The 14,859-nt window shown below is 34.8% G+C and overlaps 1 protein-coding gene across 2 annotated transcripts in view; it reads right to left on the reverse strand.

Annotated features, from left to right (window-relative positions):
- The window catches only part of LOC120354014 (protein FAM107B), a 93,127-nt gene that overhangs the window by 44,679 nt on the left and 33,589 nt on the right, over positions 1-14,859 (reverse strand). The window contains exon 2 of one of the 2 annotated variants that reach the window (XM_039439819.1): positions 10,814-10,905. In XM_039439819.1, coding sequence (XP_039295753.1) covers positions 10,814-10,905 — 92 coding nt within the window. Of the gene's footprint in view, positions 1-2,302; positions 2,472-10,813; positions 10,906-14,859 lie in introns of those variants that run through there. The other variant, XM_039439820.1, reaches the window with a different exon arrangement.

The following is a 14,859-nucleotide window of genomic DNA, read 5'->3' on the forward strand; positions in this document are numbered from 1 at the left end:
ACGTGGACCTCACTATATCTGCTTTGTGGAATGATAGACAAGGATAGCAACACCAATGTTGATCAAATACTGCCATTATAAGATGGACCTCACATTAGAGAAGGAAAGCGCTATCTGCTTTGTCGAATGATAGACAAGGATAGCAACACCAATGTTGATCAAATACTGCCATTATAACGTGGACCTCACTATAGATAAGAATAGCGCTATCTGCTTTGTCGAATGAAAGACTAGGATAGCAACACCAATGTTGATCAAATACTGCCAGTATAACATGGACCTCACTATAAGAGAAGGATAGCGCTATCTGCTTTGTCGAATGAAAGACTAGGATAGCAACACCAATGTTGATCAAATACTGCCATTATAACGTGGACCTCACTATAGAGTAGGAAAGCGCTATCTGCTTTGTCGAATGATAGACAAGGATAGCAAAACCAAAGTTGATCAAATACTGCCATTATAAGATGGACCTCACTTTAGAGAAGGAAAACGCTATCTACTTTGTCGAATGGTAGACAAGGATAGCAACACCAATGTTGATCAAATACTGTCATTATAACATGGACCTCACTATAGAGAAGGATAGCGCTATCTGCTTCGTGGAATGTTAGACAAGGATAGCAACACCAATGTTGATCAAATACTGTCATTATAATGTGGACCTATAGTGAGACTTACAGTATTCTTCATAAGAGCATAGCAGTTCCCCTGCCAACCAATGACAGTTTTAAATGAATCTCTCTATGGCAGCAAAGCGTGTCGGTTTCGGTTGATTGTAGACCGCCATTTTGAAAAGCCACAGAGAAAGTGGGAAGAGGAAGGAGAGGAGCAAGAAAATCAGGAAAATGCCGAGGAAAAGTGTCATCTCTCAATAGTAATTGCGGAAAAACTACTGTAGAAATTTGTGCCATCTCTTGACAATAATAATTGTTGAAAAACGTCTGATGGAGAAATTTCTGCGGTCGGTTCAGATTCATAGAAGGCATGAATACAATCTACTGTGTAGAATACTATAGTGGGATCCAAGTTATAATGGCAGTATTTGATCAACATTGGTGTTGCTATCCTTGTCTATCATTCGTCAAAGCAGATAGCGCTATCCTTCTCCATAGTGAGGCCATGTTATAATGGCAGAATTTGATCAACATTGTTGCTATCCTTGTCTATCATTCGTCAAAATATATATCACTATCCTTCTATAGCTTGCAACGTAGCCGTATCCGTTTTTACAATGTAGAAGTATAATAAATTAAGGCAGACAATCTATTATTATTAAGGAAAAATCCAAATTAAATGCTGTAAACCACCTCGAAGACTTCTGCTCTTGCAAATATTGACAACAGGGTAAACAGCAAGATGGAAATTCGATGAGCGCTACTATCCAAAAATTATTTGTCAGCCCGGGAATCGAACCCACTACCTCCTAATTGCCGGTCAGGAATGCTTACCCTTACATAAACTGACAATCTCTGGATAGCATTTTTTAAATTTTCGTTTATTAATAGATTCATAAGCATTTGAATAATTGCAATATTCCAGTAATTTCCATCTGTAGACTGGCTGGCCGCTATGGCTTCGTATAAAATGAGCGCTGCTATCCAGAGATTGTCAGTTTGGTGTAAGGGTAATTAGGAGGTACTGGGTTCGTTAATTAGGAGGCAATTAGGAGGTACTGGGTTCGATTCCCGGGCTGACAAATAATTTTTGAATGGTAGCGCTCATCGAATTTCCATCTAGCTGTTTACCCTGTTGTCAACATTTGCAGTAGCAGAAGTCTTCGGGGTGAATTACAGCATTTAATCTGGATTCTCGTTTAATAATGATAATAAATTCATAAGCATTTGAATAATTGCAATATCTCAGTAATTTCCATCTGTAGAAAGGCAGAGAATCGGCAACGCTTTTCCCCTATCTCTATCCATTGCCGTTATAACGTGGACCTCACTATTTACAAAATTTATCTATTTACAATGCAAATAGCACTAATGTAATAACATTGAAAGATTAAATAATAAGGTAGTCCTTGTGCTATTTTTCTCCCAAATTTATAGGTGACAAAGTCCTAGATAAGGTTAGAATTTCACGTGTATAATTTTTAAAAAATCTTGGTCCAAAATAAACATTAAAACTATAAATTTTGAATTTAGATGGCTTAAATTGATAAATTAATTAGACATATTCTATACTATAGAATTATTGTTACTACTGTTATAAGTACAGTAGTTAATCATACCAAATAGGATAAAAATAGGATTATTATAGAAAGTAGAATTTCTCTATTTTATTTGATTAAACATACCATAATCCTCATCATGCTCGAAAGCATGCATCCTCTCCTTTATACTAGACGAAATGTTACGGTTTTGTTGAGGAGGTATCCCCACTCCTCTCTCCATCATGTATTTTATTTTATAATTTCTATTTATTTCATACGCTGATAATAATAAACCGAATAATATCTGACTTCAACACAAATAAAATTGAAGAGACTTGAGATATTGTACTGGACTATTCACTCCACAAACTTAAGGCTGTGCAAAGGCTAAAAATAAACTTTCTACTCGTGATATTTTTCAAAAATTTCGATTTGTATATCATCAAGCTATCAAAATGAAAAAGTTTCCTCAGTAAAAATTTGTTTTAGTAAAAATTGTTTGTAAAAATTTGTTTGTAAAAATTTTTGAGATATGAGCGCCTAAAGATTTAATTTTTGGGACAGAACATTTCAAATTCGGTAAGAGATAAATCCATGAGATTTAGAGGATTGATTCTTCTTGGTATTGTTGATCTAGTAAAACAAAAATTTTCTGAAAATATCAATTTTTAAGATAGTTATTCAATTTACTAAAAATAACTTTTAGTTGAGTTATTTTTGGTAAAATGAATAACTTTTTCAAAAATTGATATTTTCAGAAAATGTTTGTTTTACTAGATCAACAATACCATGAAGAATCCATCCACTGAATCTCATGGATTTATATCTTACCGAATTTGAAATGTTCTGTCCCAAAAATTCAAACTTCAGGCGCTCATATCTCAAGAAGTAATGATCGGAAAAAATGTTTTCCGAGAAAACTTTTTCATTTTGATAGCTTGATGATATACAAATCGAAAAACTTTGAAAAATATCACGAGTAGAAAGTTTATTTTTAGCCTTTGCACAGCCTTAACCAAATAAAAATTAATATAGCCAATGATCAGCCGCACATTTATTCATAAATATATCATAATATTATTTGACTTCAACACAAATTAGTATTAATAATCGATGACGACCCGCGCACTTCAACAAGTGAACGTCAACTGAAAAAAAAGCTGATTCTTAGTCTTTACTTTTTGAGGAAGGAAAACTATCAAGTGCCCAGAATTATTAGACGTTGAAGGTTAATTGGATGAGTGAGTAGAAAGCAACAGGCTTCTCAAAGCTTTAGCCCTGTTTTTGTTAAAAGTGCATTCCAACATGCTGCAGGTTGTTTTATTCGTATCAGAGCAAGTTGCATGCTGTTGTAATTCTAAAACAACATGTTACAGGCTGTATTAATTGTATTACAGCATGTTGCAAGCGTTTTTATCAATAAAACAGTATTCTATTCTATTATTAAAACATGTTGCAGGCTTCAAGCATATTTAGCTCTGTTTTTATTGAAACAGAAATGCATTCCAACATGTTACAGGCTGTTTATTTATTCATTTATTTATACATTGATACATCTATATAAAAGCGAAATAGCACTCACTCACTGACTGACTGACTATACTCACTCACTCACTCGCATAACTAAAAATCTACCGGACCAAAAACGTTCAAATTTGGTAGGTATGTTCAGTTGGTCCTTTAGAGGCGCACTAAGAAATCTTTTGGCAATATTTTAACTCTAAGGGTTGTTTTTAAGGGTTTGAAGTTCGCCTTTTAGCATGTATATTCTTCTTCTCCCAATCTCTTGATTATAATTGAAATTTCCATATCAGATGTTACTATAGAACTATAATCTAGATAGAGTACCTCTTCGAAACAGTTGTTAACTGGCAACTAAATTAATAATTTTGTCAGGTTGGCATTAAGTTGAGTTGACTTTGTTAGGTTGGCACCAAGTTGAAGATTTAAATGCATTTATCGCGGAAAAATTGATTGGGCACTGCTACTTCAATCCTGGGAATATTATATTACTAGCCGTCAGGCTCGCTTCGCTCGCCATATCCGTTTAGCCAGACGTTTAGTCTGGACCCTCGACTGGATTGTCCTAACATATATGATAAAAATATTCAAATGAAAAATGCAGGCGAGCGAAGCGAGCCTGCTGATCTCATTCTTGGACGATCCAGTCGGTGGTCCAGGGGGCGGAGCCCCCTGGCTAGACGGATATGGCGAGCGAAGCGAGCCTGACGGCTTGTGAAAAATAAAATAATCACCAGCCCACCCATAGAGTGTTAAAAATATGCCGGATGGAAAAAACTTTGAAATTTGTTTTTAAACCGTTATTATCCAACTACCTCCATTTCCCTAATACCTCTTAAACTAATCATTAGAATTGGAGTTTTTAAAACATTGCACTCTTCTAGTTCTTCAAACTTCAGTTGTTATATTCCTCTATTGTGCAACGGTATCTCTTTAACCGTTGTTCTAGCTGTAGACCTTTTTCAATCCTTTTTTTAGCTGCTTCACTAATCTGAGTTGAACTGTATAGCATTGGAAAAGCTGTCAAAGGCTTAGATTCCATTTAGTTTTCTTCTAGTGACCTGGTCTCCGAAATGAATCTTTTCTTTCAGTCTTCTCCCATTCTCAGACCCTGTCTCTCTTTCATCTTCCTCATTCTCTCTCTCTCTCTCTCTCTCTCTCTCTCTCTCCCACTCCCTCTTACTCACACTCTCTCTCTCTCTCTTGTATCAAATGTAAAGGGTTGTAAGGCAGAGAGGACCTGGAGTCCTGACTCCCCCCTAATGAAGGCAAATAATCAAACAATCAATCAATCACTCTCTCTTTCTCTCTCTGTCGGCAAATAATCAAACAATCAATCAATCACTCTCTCTCTGTCTCTCCCGGTCGTGTGTTAATGGGAAGGATATTTTATATCCTTCTAAAAGAATCGACAATTATTTGTTGAAACACCGCCGATTTATGAAGTTACATCACATTATTATAATATTATCGTTATTCTAATTGCATTTCTATATTTATTCTCATTGATTAATTATTTATACTTTGTGAAATTCGTTAAATAACTAGCATTATTGTCATTTAATTTAAATTAGTGTATAAGCCAGTAAATATTGTAACATACATAAATAAAGAAATCTAATCTAATCTATTGTATCAAATGTGAAGGGTTGTATGGCAGAGAGAACCTGGAGTCCTAACTCCGCCCTAATAAAGGCAAATAATCAATCAATCAATCTCTCTCTCACTTTTTGGTAGAGAATTAGTGGGAAGGATACTTTGAATATTCTTTCCAAAGAATGGACATTGATATGTCCAAAGCTCCGCCAATTTATGTAGATGCATTACAATATCTATAGTTATTCCTAATTGCTTTTTCCATATCATATACAGTTCAATAATTATTTTCTTCATTTATATTTTGTAAATTCATCCATAATTTTGTTGTATTGTAAGCTATTGTATATAAGTGTATAAGCCAGTATATATTGTAATCTACATAAATAAAGTACTCAATCAATCATTTATTATTATTATTATTTTATCTACCAATGTTATTACATCAGTGTCATTTGTATCATATAGATGAATAAATAAATAAATAGTGTGTTGAGGAGGTTTGAAAAAATGTTAAATGCATTGTCTTATGGAGGAGCTTCAAATCGTCCTATAGTACACAATACAAGATGAAACTTCAAATTTCAACTACTGTAAGTTGGATGAAATTTGAAGCTAAAAGGTGCCAGTTAAATTTTAATTGTGATTAATTCCACGAGAACCAATCAGAGAATCCGTCTTATCAAAAAAGGCCTTCTCTGATTGGTTCTCAAACCATGTTCTCGTTTCGGTGAATTCGTTCCTAAATCTCAAATTTCTATTTTCTATTTAATCTCAAGCCACTAATTATAGCCGACTGATTACTCGTTGCCATCGCTCAAACTACTTAGTTTTGCTGGTAACGCCAATGATAATATTATAATCGATTTTTAAATGGAAAATATTTTAATTTTAAGTTTTTGCAATGTATTGTATATGAAAATTTTTCACATTTGTAAAGTTTGTTTAATGATTTTGGCAATAAATATTTCTTTCTTTCTTTATTTCTTTCAAATAAAAATGTTCGGAAACTCTTTAGTTTATGAAATTGAGTGCTAAAAATTGTTGAAGCCAAGTAAATTTAACATCAGTAACTTTAAAATAGCAAAATATAATTGTCAACGAATAATATTCAAAACTTTTCAATGAATGAATTATTTACGTTACTAGAAACCAGTTTACAGTTAGTACGCCTGTAACAACTTGATAGTAATATTATGACGTTTAAACAGGTCTACTAGATTTCACCTTAAAAGGATATTGACATTTGTTACTAGGCCTAGCGAAAATAGAGAGCTCTATCTTATCTATTTGGGACGACATTGACGGGAAGTCGAGCGTAGTTGTGGTCTATGATATGCGTCTAGGACGCATTACGTTTCTATTTAGAACACATAATTCGCCATGATATGCATCTAGTTGAGTTGTTTGACTCAAAATTCACTCCAAATAAGGATAACAAATTGAGAAATCAGAATTCTGGACCTCATGTTTAGGCGTCATGTTAAAGATATAGATGGATCCACGATATAATGGCAGTGTTTGGCAGCTATGGTATTGCTATCCTTGTCTATCATTCAACAAATCGGATCTCTCTCTATCTTTGCGCTATCTCTTTCTCGCTTAAATTTCAGCTTAATTATGAAAATTCATAATGAAGTTATTTGAAAATATAATTGAACATTTCGAAAGAGAATGAACAGTTGATATTACTTCAATAAACCTGTATCAGCTACCGTCTATAGAAGGCATTGACAAGACAAAGCATCGGCAACGTTTTTCTCTTATCTTTCTTCAATGCCATTATAACGTGGACCTCACTATAGTAATAGTGGGATAATTGAATAATGAATGTCTATCCTTTTTTATTTTCTCATGTTGACATATTTATGTAGATCATCAAGTAGTGTTTGAAATCAAAATTCAATATTCATCTATTACAGTATTGATCTATTTTCATGTTCATATTGCCAATAATTTATTCTCCAGTGCATACTTAGCCATACAGAAAAAAAAACATAAGAAAATATCCCATGGAATGGGTCGTTTATGTTCCAAATTTCATTGTTAACTCAAGCCGATTACTGTCGAATACTGTCTATCATTACTGTTTTGTTGGAAGTGTAAGAGTGTGAGAATGGCACAGTATGAGGAGACTACCAGCGTCACATAGCTTCACCAAAAACAACTACTAGGACTATCGGCTTCAGTTAACAGTGACATTTGCAACATGGACGCCCTGTACTAAGGAATTTCTTCTTGGGTTTTCTTTTCTCTATTGTTAAACTAACTTAATTACTTTGTTAGTATTATTATACGCAGGCCTATATTATTAGTTATGCTCCAATTTTGAAAGACTTCAAGGCTTCAATACAGGAATAAACAAATCACTATGTCTCAGACCAAATACATTGTGGATAAAAAAACTCACTGTAAAACTTGATTTTGTAAATACATTCTATGCTGCTCCAAATATATGTTTTACGGTGGGATTTGCAATAATATCATTCCAAAAAGTGAGCTAGTTTCCAGGCACACAGTAGTAATTTCCAAACTCTGTCAAGATGCGTGTATTTTGTTCCTGAATAGAAGCTAATAATATGGGTTTTAGGTTTTACAGTCAAATTACCTCCAAATCCAATTTGGCGTTGTTTTCCGTTAGTTGGCAAATTAGAAGAAGAAGAAGAAGAAGAAGAAGAAGAAGAAGAAGAAGAGAAGAAGAAGAAGAAGAAGAAGAAGAAGAAGAACAAGAACAAGGAGTGGAGGAAGGTACGTCTTCCTTCCTGATGGATTACCATCTCTAATACATCAGAGGCTGTAGGCTTGTTATCTCTCATGTAATCTGGGTCAAACTACTAACCCAATATTGCGTATATATCAGTCTATCTGTATCTTTATCTATCGTGATGCTCTTATTCCGTTTTATTCCGAAAGTGGGAATATGTGTGTGGGTTGCTATTATATCATATGGGTGTGTGAGATATATTTAATTAGTGAATACAGTTTTGTGGAGAGGGGAAATGGGAGGAGGAGGTGGAGGAGGAGGAGGAGGAGGAGGAGGAGGAGGTGTAAGAGCAGGAGGAGGAGAAGGAGGAGGAAGAGGAGGATTGAGAGGATGAGGAGATGCATAATGAGGTGGAAGTGAATAAAACAAGATAAAAGAGGGAAAAAGAGGAGGAGGACGAAAATAGAAAAATGTGGGAGTAGAAGAACAACGTGGATAAGGAGGGAGAAGAAAGTGATGCATGACAGATGAGAGAAAGATAAATGAAGAGAGAGAGAGAGCATTGACAAAAGACCTGGAAGTGCGAAGGATAAATTGAAGAGAGTAAAAGGAGAAGAAGAGTGAAATTTTTAGGAGGAGAAATATGAGAAGGAAAAGGAAGACGATGAGAAGGAGAGGGAGGGTGAGGAAAAGGAGGAGAAGGAGGAAGAGGAAGAGGAGGAGGAGAAGGAGGTGGAGGAGGGGTTGGTGGAAGAGGAGGAGAAGGAGAAGGAGGAGAAAATGTACGAAGAGAAGGAGGATAAGTAATAGACGCAAAATAAAGATCAACAAAGAGGATTTGATGAAATATACAAAAATACGATGATAAACAACTAGACAACTAAATTAATACAGACACGGAGACGAATTAATTTTCGCAACAAATTTGCGATGAGCCAATTCGCTAATGGATAAAAATGATGTACAGTGACGACAGCCAGGCAAAATTAATGGGGGAAAAGATAGACGACACGACGAGTATCAAATTTTGCGATGAAAATTGCTGGAATCCAATTTGGTAATGGCTTTTGGTCATCTCAAACATATTAAGTAATGACATCAAATATAAGGAGATATGTTCATAAGCTCATATACGTTTTATGGTCTATAGAACTATAACCCATCTATGGCGCATATACCTTACAAAATAATATGGTTCTATAGATAAATAATATAGAATAATAATATATATAAAATGAGATTAGAGATTACTGTATCAATATAATATTCTATCTAATATTCGATTTTGCTGCGAGGCACAACGGGGTAGAAATAGAGAAGAAGAAGATTTATTTTCCTAGTATTTAAAACTAGATTCAGATAAAAATTTTCCTCATATGAGTATAATCATAGAGAAACAATAGCATAAGTAGATATCCCATGGTATAGGGCGTTTATGTCGCAACTTTTACTGTTATCTCAAGCCTACTGTTGATTATTGACGATTGCTGAGACTGTTTTGTTGGGGTGAGAGTGTATGAACGGCACAATTTGAGAGACTAACAGCGTCACACAGCTTCACGGCAAAGAATTACATGAACTATCGGCTTGAGATGACAGTAAAATTTGCGACATAAATAAATAAATAATTTTATTCATGGAGGCAACAGGTAAAAACCCATTTTGCCTCCTTCGCACATTACAATCATACACTATACAATCCAAAAATGTATTTTAAGAATTAAGTATGAAGAAATGTTAAAAAACAAGAAATGTAATGTAAGTGAAATAATAAGAAATAGAAATTAAATTAATCAAAAATACTAACAAAAGTATGTCAAATGAATGAGAATGAAATTAAATATAAGATTTTAACAATTTTAGAAAACTTGAAATCAATAATTACTGTATTCAATTAATCAATTATCAATAAACTACAATAAATTAATCAATAGGCCTGAAAAACAATTACTCAATTAATCAATAATTATCAATAAATCACAACAAATAAATCAATATTTATAATGAGAAAATTACATAAACGCCCTATACCATGGGATATCTACTTATGCTATTGTTTCTCTATGATTATACTCATATGAGGAAAATTTTTATCTGAATCTAGTTTTAAATACTAGGAAAAAAAATCTTCTTCTACTTCTCTATTTCTATCCCTTATTTCTTACTATTGTTTCTCTATGGTATAATGTAGTCTGAGAAGCTAATTTTCTATGATTTTTGTAGAAGTTAGTAGTTATAGTATGATAGAAGCATAGAAAAAAGATGGCATAAGAAGATATCCCATGGGATAGGTCGTTCATGTTCCAAATTTCAAGCCAATATTTTGTTAACTCAAGCCAATTACTGTCGACCACTATCTATTATTACTGTTTTGTTGGGATGAGAGTGTAAGAAGGGCACAGTATGGGAGACTACCAGCGTCACATAGCTTCACCAAAAACAACTACTAGGACTATCGGCTTGAATAAACAGTGAAATTTGAAACATAAACGCCCTATACCATGAAATATCTCCTTTAGTTCATTTCATGCTATCAGCATAAATAGAATGCAATTGATGAGAAGCATAAGGAATGTTGAGTGACACATAACCTAGCTACATTTTTGGACTGTTGTATAAATTAGAATTGCAACAGTTTTGGGCTTATAAGCCTGTGGGGGTACTTTTCTGTAAGTTGTGTAATTCTGAATGATTTAATAAATAAATTAGTAATTATAAGCTTAGTATTATTTTCTGATAGTAAATATTAAATTCTATTACAGAACCACTAACCATAAATACCGAACATAACCTAAAACTGAACAAATTCAAGAAAAAATTTGAAAAATTCTCACCACTTTTGGTCCCCAGCCTCGTACAGATCCGGCCGCCGGCCCGGCCGCTGGTTGTCTCTCTCCCTCTCGGAGCTCTCTCTCTCCTCCTGCACCTGTGCACAATAATTTTGTCTCATTTCACTCCCCAAAGAAAATAAAAAACAACCGAAAACTTTCAAAACAACCTAAGATGGTGTCAAAGATTAACATTCTGGTTGTCATAGCAACCCGTATTTACACATTCCATTAAGACGTAGACTACACGGAAGATCAGGCAAGATAAAGTGGATAGATAGGCAATCTACAGTAGAGATTATCCTTGTGAAATTTTTCAGTGATACAGTAGCATGTAAATAGAGAACAAGGAAGATATTAAAACCAGAACTTCTGCTTTTCTGAAATTTACACCACATTCTGGAATATCTTATAAATGTTATATTAAAGATTCCCTCAACCACAATTAAAGGTAGGCGTACATAGATCGTCATCGGACGGACGGCACGCATCGGACGATTAGATTTGGTGCTTTGTTTTCAATTGGAGTGCGCATATCTATCCGCATCGTATAGGTATGCGCACTCCAATTGAAAACAATGCATCAAATCTAATCGTCCGATGCGTGCCGTCCGTCCGATGACGATCTGTGTGCGCCTAGCTTAAAGCTGCGTTTAGACCAAAGTTATTAACAAAATGTAAATAACTTAATTTATCTATAGCCTATATATAAAAGCGAAATGGCACTCACTCACTTACTGACTGACTCACTCACTCGCAGAACTAAAAATCTACCGGACCAAAAACGTTCAAATTTGGTAGGTATGTTCAGTTGGCCCTTTAGAGGCGCACTAAGAAATCTTTTGGCAATATTTTAACTCTAAGGGTGGTTTTTGAGGGTTTAAAGGTTTAAAAGTAAAATTTTACTATGCGAAAATTAGTTGCCAGCCCGGGAATCGAACCCGGTACCTCCCAATTGCCATACTAATACTAATTTTTGAATAGTAGTTCTCATCGAATTTCCATCTAGCTGTTAACCCTGTTGTCAATGTCTGCAGTAGCAGAAGTCTTCGGGATGATGTACAGCATTTATTTAGGATTTTCGTTAAATAATAGTTATAGCATTGAATATCGTTGGACGTTGAGGTATTAGTTCAGGAACATAAGGTGCTAGATTAATGAGTGCTGCTAACTTTGATACATTTCATGTGAATATTCATGTTTATAATAATAATAATATCGAGTGACCTGGCTGGCTCAGGTCTGGTGTCAGAGTTTTCAGGTCGCAACTGATCAATTACAGGGCCTCTGACATGACCTAACGACTGCTTTTTAGGCAGCCGGGACCGACGGCTTAACGTTGATTAATATAGTTGAGATGCTACTCGTAATTTTGAGGATGATAATGTTACTACGACAATCCATGAAGAATTAAATGAGACTCGAATATGGATTTGATTTGACATTCAAATATTAATGTTGAGAATCTTATTGTAATTTCCATAATAGATTGACGGTAATAACATTCAAATAAACCTTGAATCATCTGCTAAGAACTTCTTTGAACCTTCCACAGTTTACTTACTACAAATTTCAACTCTCATCTACAAAGGAGGGACTTGTTCACAAGATAAAACAACAGTTTCACCACAGGCAAACAAACAAACAAACAAAACCAAAAATTCTTTCCAGAAAGAGAACAAAGTTGATCTGTATAATTAAGTAGTCAGCACGTTGCGTGTGAGTGAGATGCCCTCTTCAAAAATGTGAAAGAAAACTAACAGAACAGTGTTCGTGATCTGAGAGAATTTGGAGCAACAAGATGAAGAAGAGGAGGAAGAAGACGACAGAGAATAAGTAGAAGCAGAAGAAGAGACGAGGAATTGAAGAGGATTTAGTGAAGAATGAGAAGGAGAAACTGAGGGAGAATGAAAAGAGGATTGAGATGAAGAAGAAGGAGGAGAAAAAGAATGAGATGATGATGTTGATGATGAAGAAGTAGAAGAAAAAGTTGAAAAATAAGAGGACGAAGAAGAAGAATGATGTGGAGGGGGAGTAGCAGATGAAGATAGAGGAGAAAAAGAAGAAGGGGGAGCATAAGAAGATGAAGGAGTAGTAGAAGAAGAAGTAAAAGAAGTAGAAGAAGAAGAAAAAGAAAAAGAAGTAGAAGAAGAAGAAGATAATGATAGTGATGGAGGAGGAGAAGAAGAAGACGAAGAAGGAGAGAAACGAAAGGAGAAGCAGAATACAAGAAACAAGAAGTGGAGCTCGAAAGAGTGAAATCGAGTGTGAAAACGAGGAAGAGGAAGAGAGAAGAAAAAGAAATGTTGGAGGAGCAGAAGAATAAGGAGGAGAAGGAGGGGTAGAAGAAGATTGAGGAGGAAGAGAAGAGGATTGTGATTAGAAGGAGAGGACAAGATAGACTGGAGGAGAAGGGAAAGGAGAAAAAGATAAAGGTGGAGGCAGAATGAAAAATGGGAAGTAATAGATGAGAAAGAAGGAACAAAAGAAGAAAATGAATCATAAGGAACAATGGATAAGAAGATAATCACAGTATCAAGTACACATGACTTAGAAAAGGGTAGAGAAGAAAATTCTGTTAAAAGCGAAAGAGGAGAAGAAAAGGAACGTTAGAATATTATATGCAGACATGAGAGAACAGGAAGAAGGAGAAGAAGAGGAAGAAGGTGGGGAAACGAGAAAAAATAGGAGAAAAAGAGGAAGAAGGAGGAGAAACTAGAAAGAAGTAGGAAAACAGTGGAATAAGGAGGAGAAAAATGGGAAGAAGGAGAAGAAAGATTTGAAATTGGCATAAAAGAGTTACAAGATGGAGAAGAAGTGTAAGTTTGAGGTGAAAGAGGAAGAGGAGAAAAAAGAGGTGAAAAAGAAACAAAAGAAGAAAGAGTGAACTATAAAGAATTTCATCTCAATAACAACCCGGATACAAACCACATGCGCATCAAGATCTCAAACGAACGAGAAATCATTTCAAAAAAGCTCAAATACGTCATAGAAAACATGCATAAATATAGTGGGTGAAAGAGTTTTTGAATATTCGTGCGTCATAGGATAGGCTTTCAATGGTAAACATATGCAACACATGTGGTCCACATTTAGATAATGTGAACAAACGATCTATATGTCGTGTAGACAGAGAGTGAATAGTGAAAGGAACTAAAGTAGTTTTGATTCAGAAAAAGAGGCCAGGAGATGATCATAAAGCTAAAACTAGTAGTTCTGTGAACAGTAGGCCTCACGCAGTATTCTCATCCACAAGTACCTGATTGAAACCAATGTACCTAGAATACTATAATTCTAGGTCCCTTGATTGAAACTATAGACCTTATGGAAATACAGCAATAGACTGGCTTCTCCACACATCTGTGTAATCACTTGTCAGCTGATTTATGATGAATAATTTTATAGTCTGATTTTTACTCTGATATTGGCGTATGAAGGAGGCTCCTTTTTCCTTTTATATTATCCTTGAAATGCAAAATTTCCAAAAACCTAGTATATACGTCGACGCGCAATTAAAAAAGGAACATACCTGTCAAATTTCATGGAAATCTATTACCGCGTTTCGCCGTAAATGCGCAACATATAAACATTTTAAACATTGAGAGAAATGCCAAACCGTCGACTTGAATCTTAGACCTCACTTCGCTCGGTCAATTAACCAGCTGAAATCATGTGTCAGCACATGAAGGTCCGTCTGTGTGATAGCTTCCAAATAGCCTCAGATGATGTTATGAATGAGAAACCTGTTGTCATTGCATGCAATGAATTCTTCAGCTGACTAAATGATAAATCACAACAGATATTTTTCTTATGCACTTTCAATGTTATTTGTTATAACCTGGAGAAGAACGAAGGAGTGAGTCAATTTTGTTGAGCAACGAACTTGACTTGTAATACGTGTATAAAGAATATTTGACTGTAGAATAAGTGTTCAGAATTTGAAGCTGATTTATCAATTCTTTCTAAAGTTATTGTAGAACATAAAGACGGACAACGACTGTAGAATAAGTGTTCAAAATTTGAAGCTGATTTATCAATTCTTTCTAAACTTA

The sequence above is a fragment of the Nilaparvata lugens genome, chromosome 13 (assembly GCF_014356525.2).
Source record: "Nilaparvata lugens isolate BPH chromosome 13, ASM1435652v1, whole genome shotgun sequence".
Classification (NCBI taxonomy): domain Eukaryota; kingdom Metazoa; phylum Arthropoda; class Insecta; order Hemiptera; family Delphacidae; genus Nilaparvata; species Nilaparvata lugens.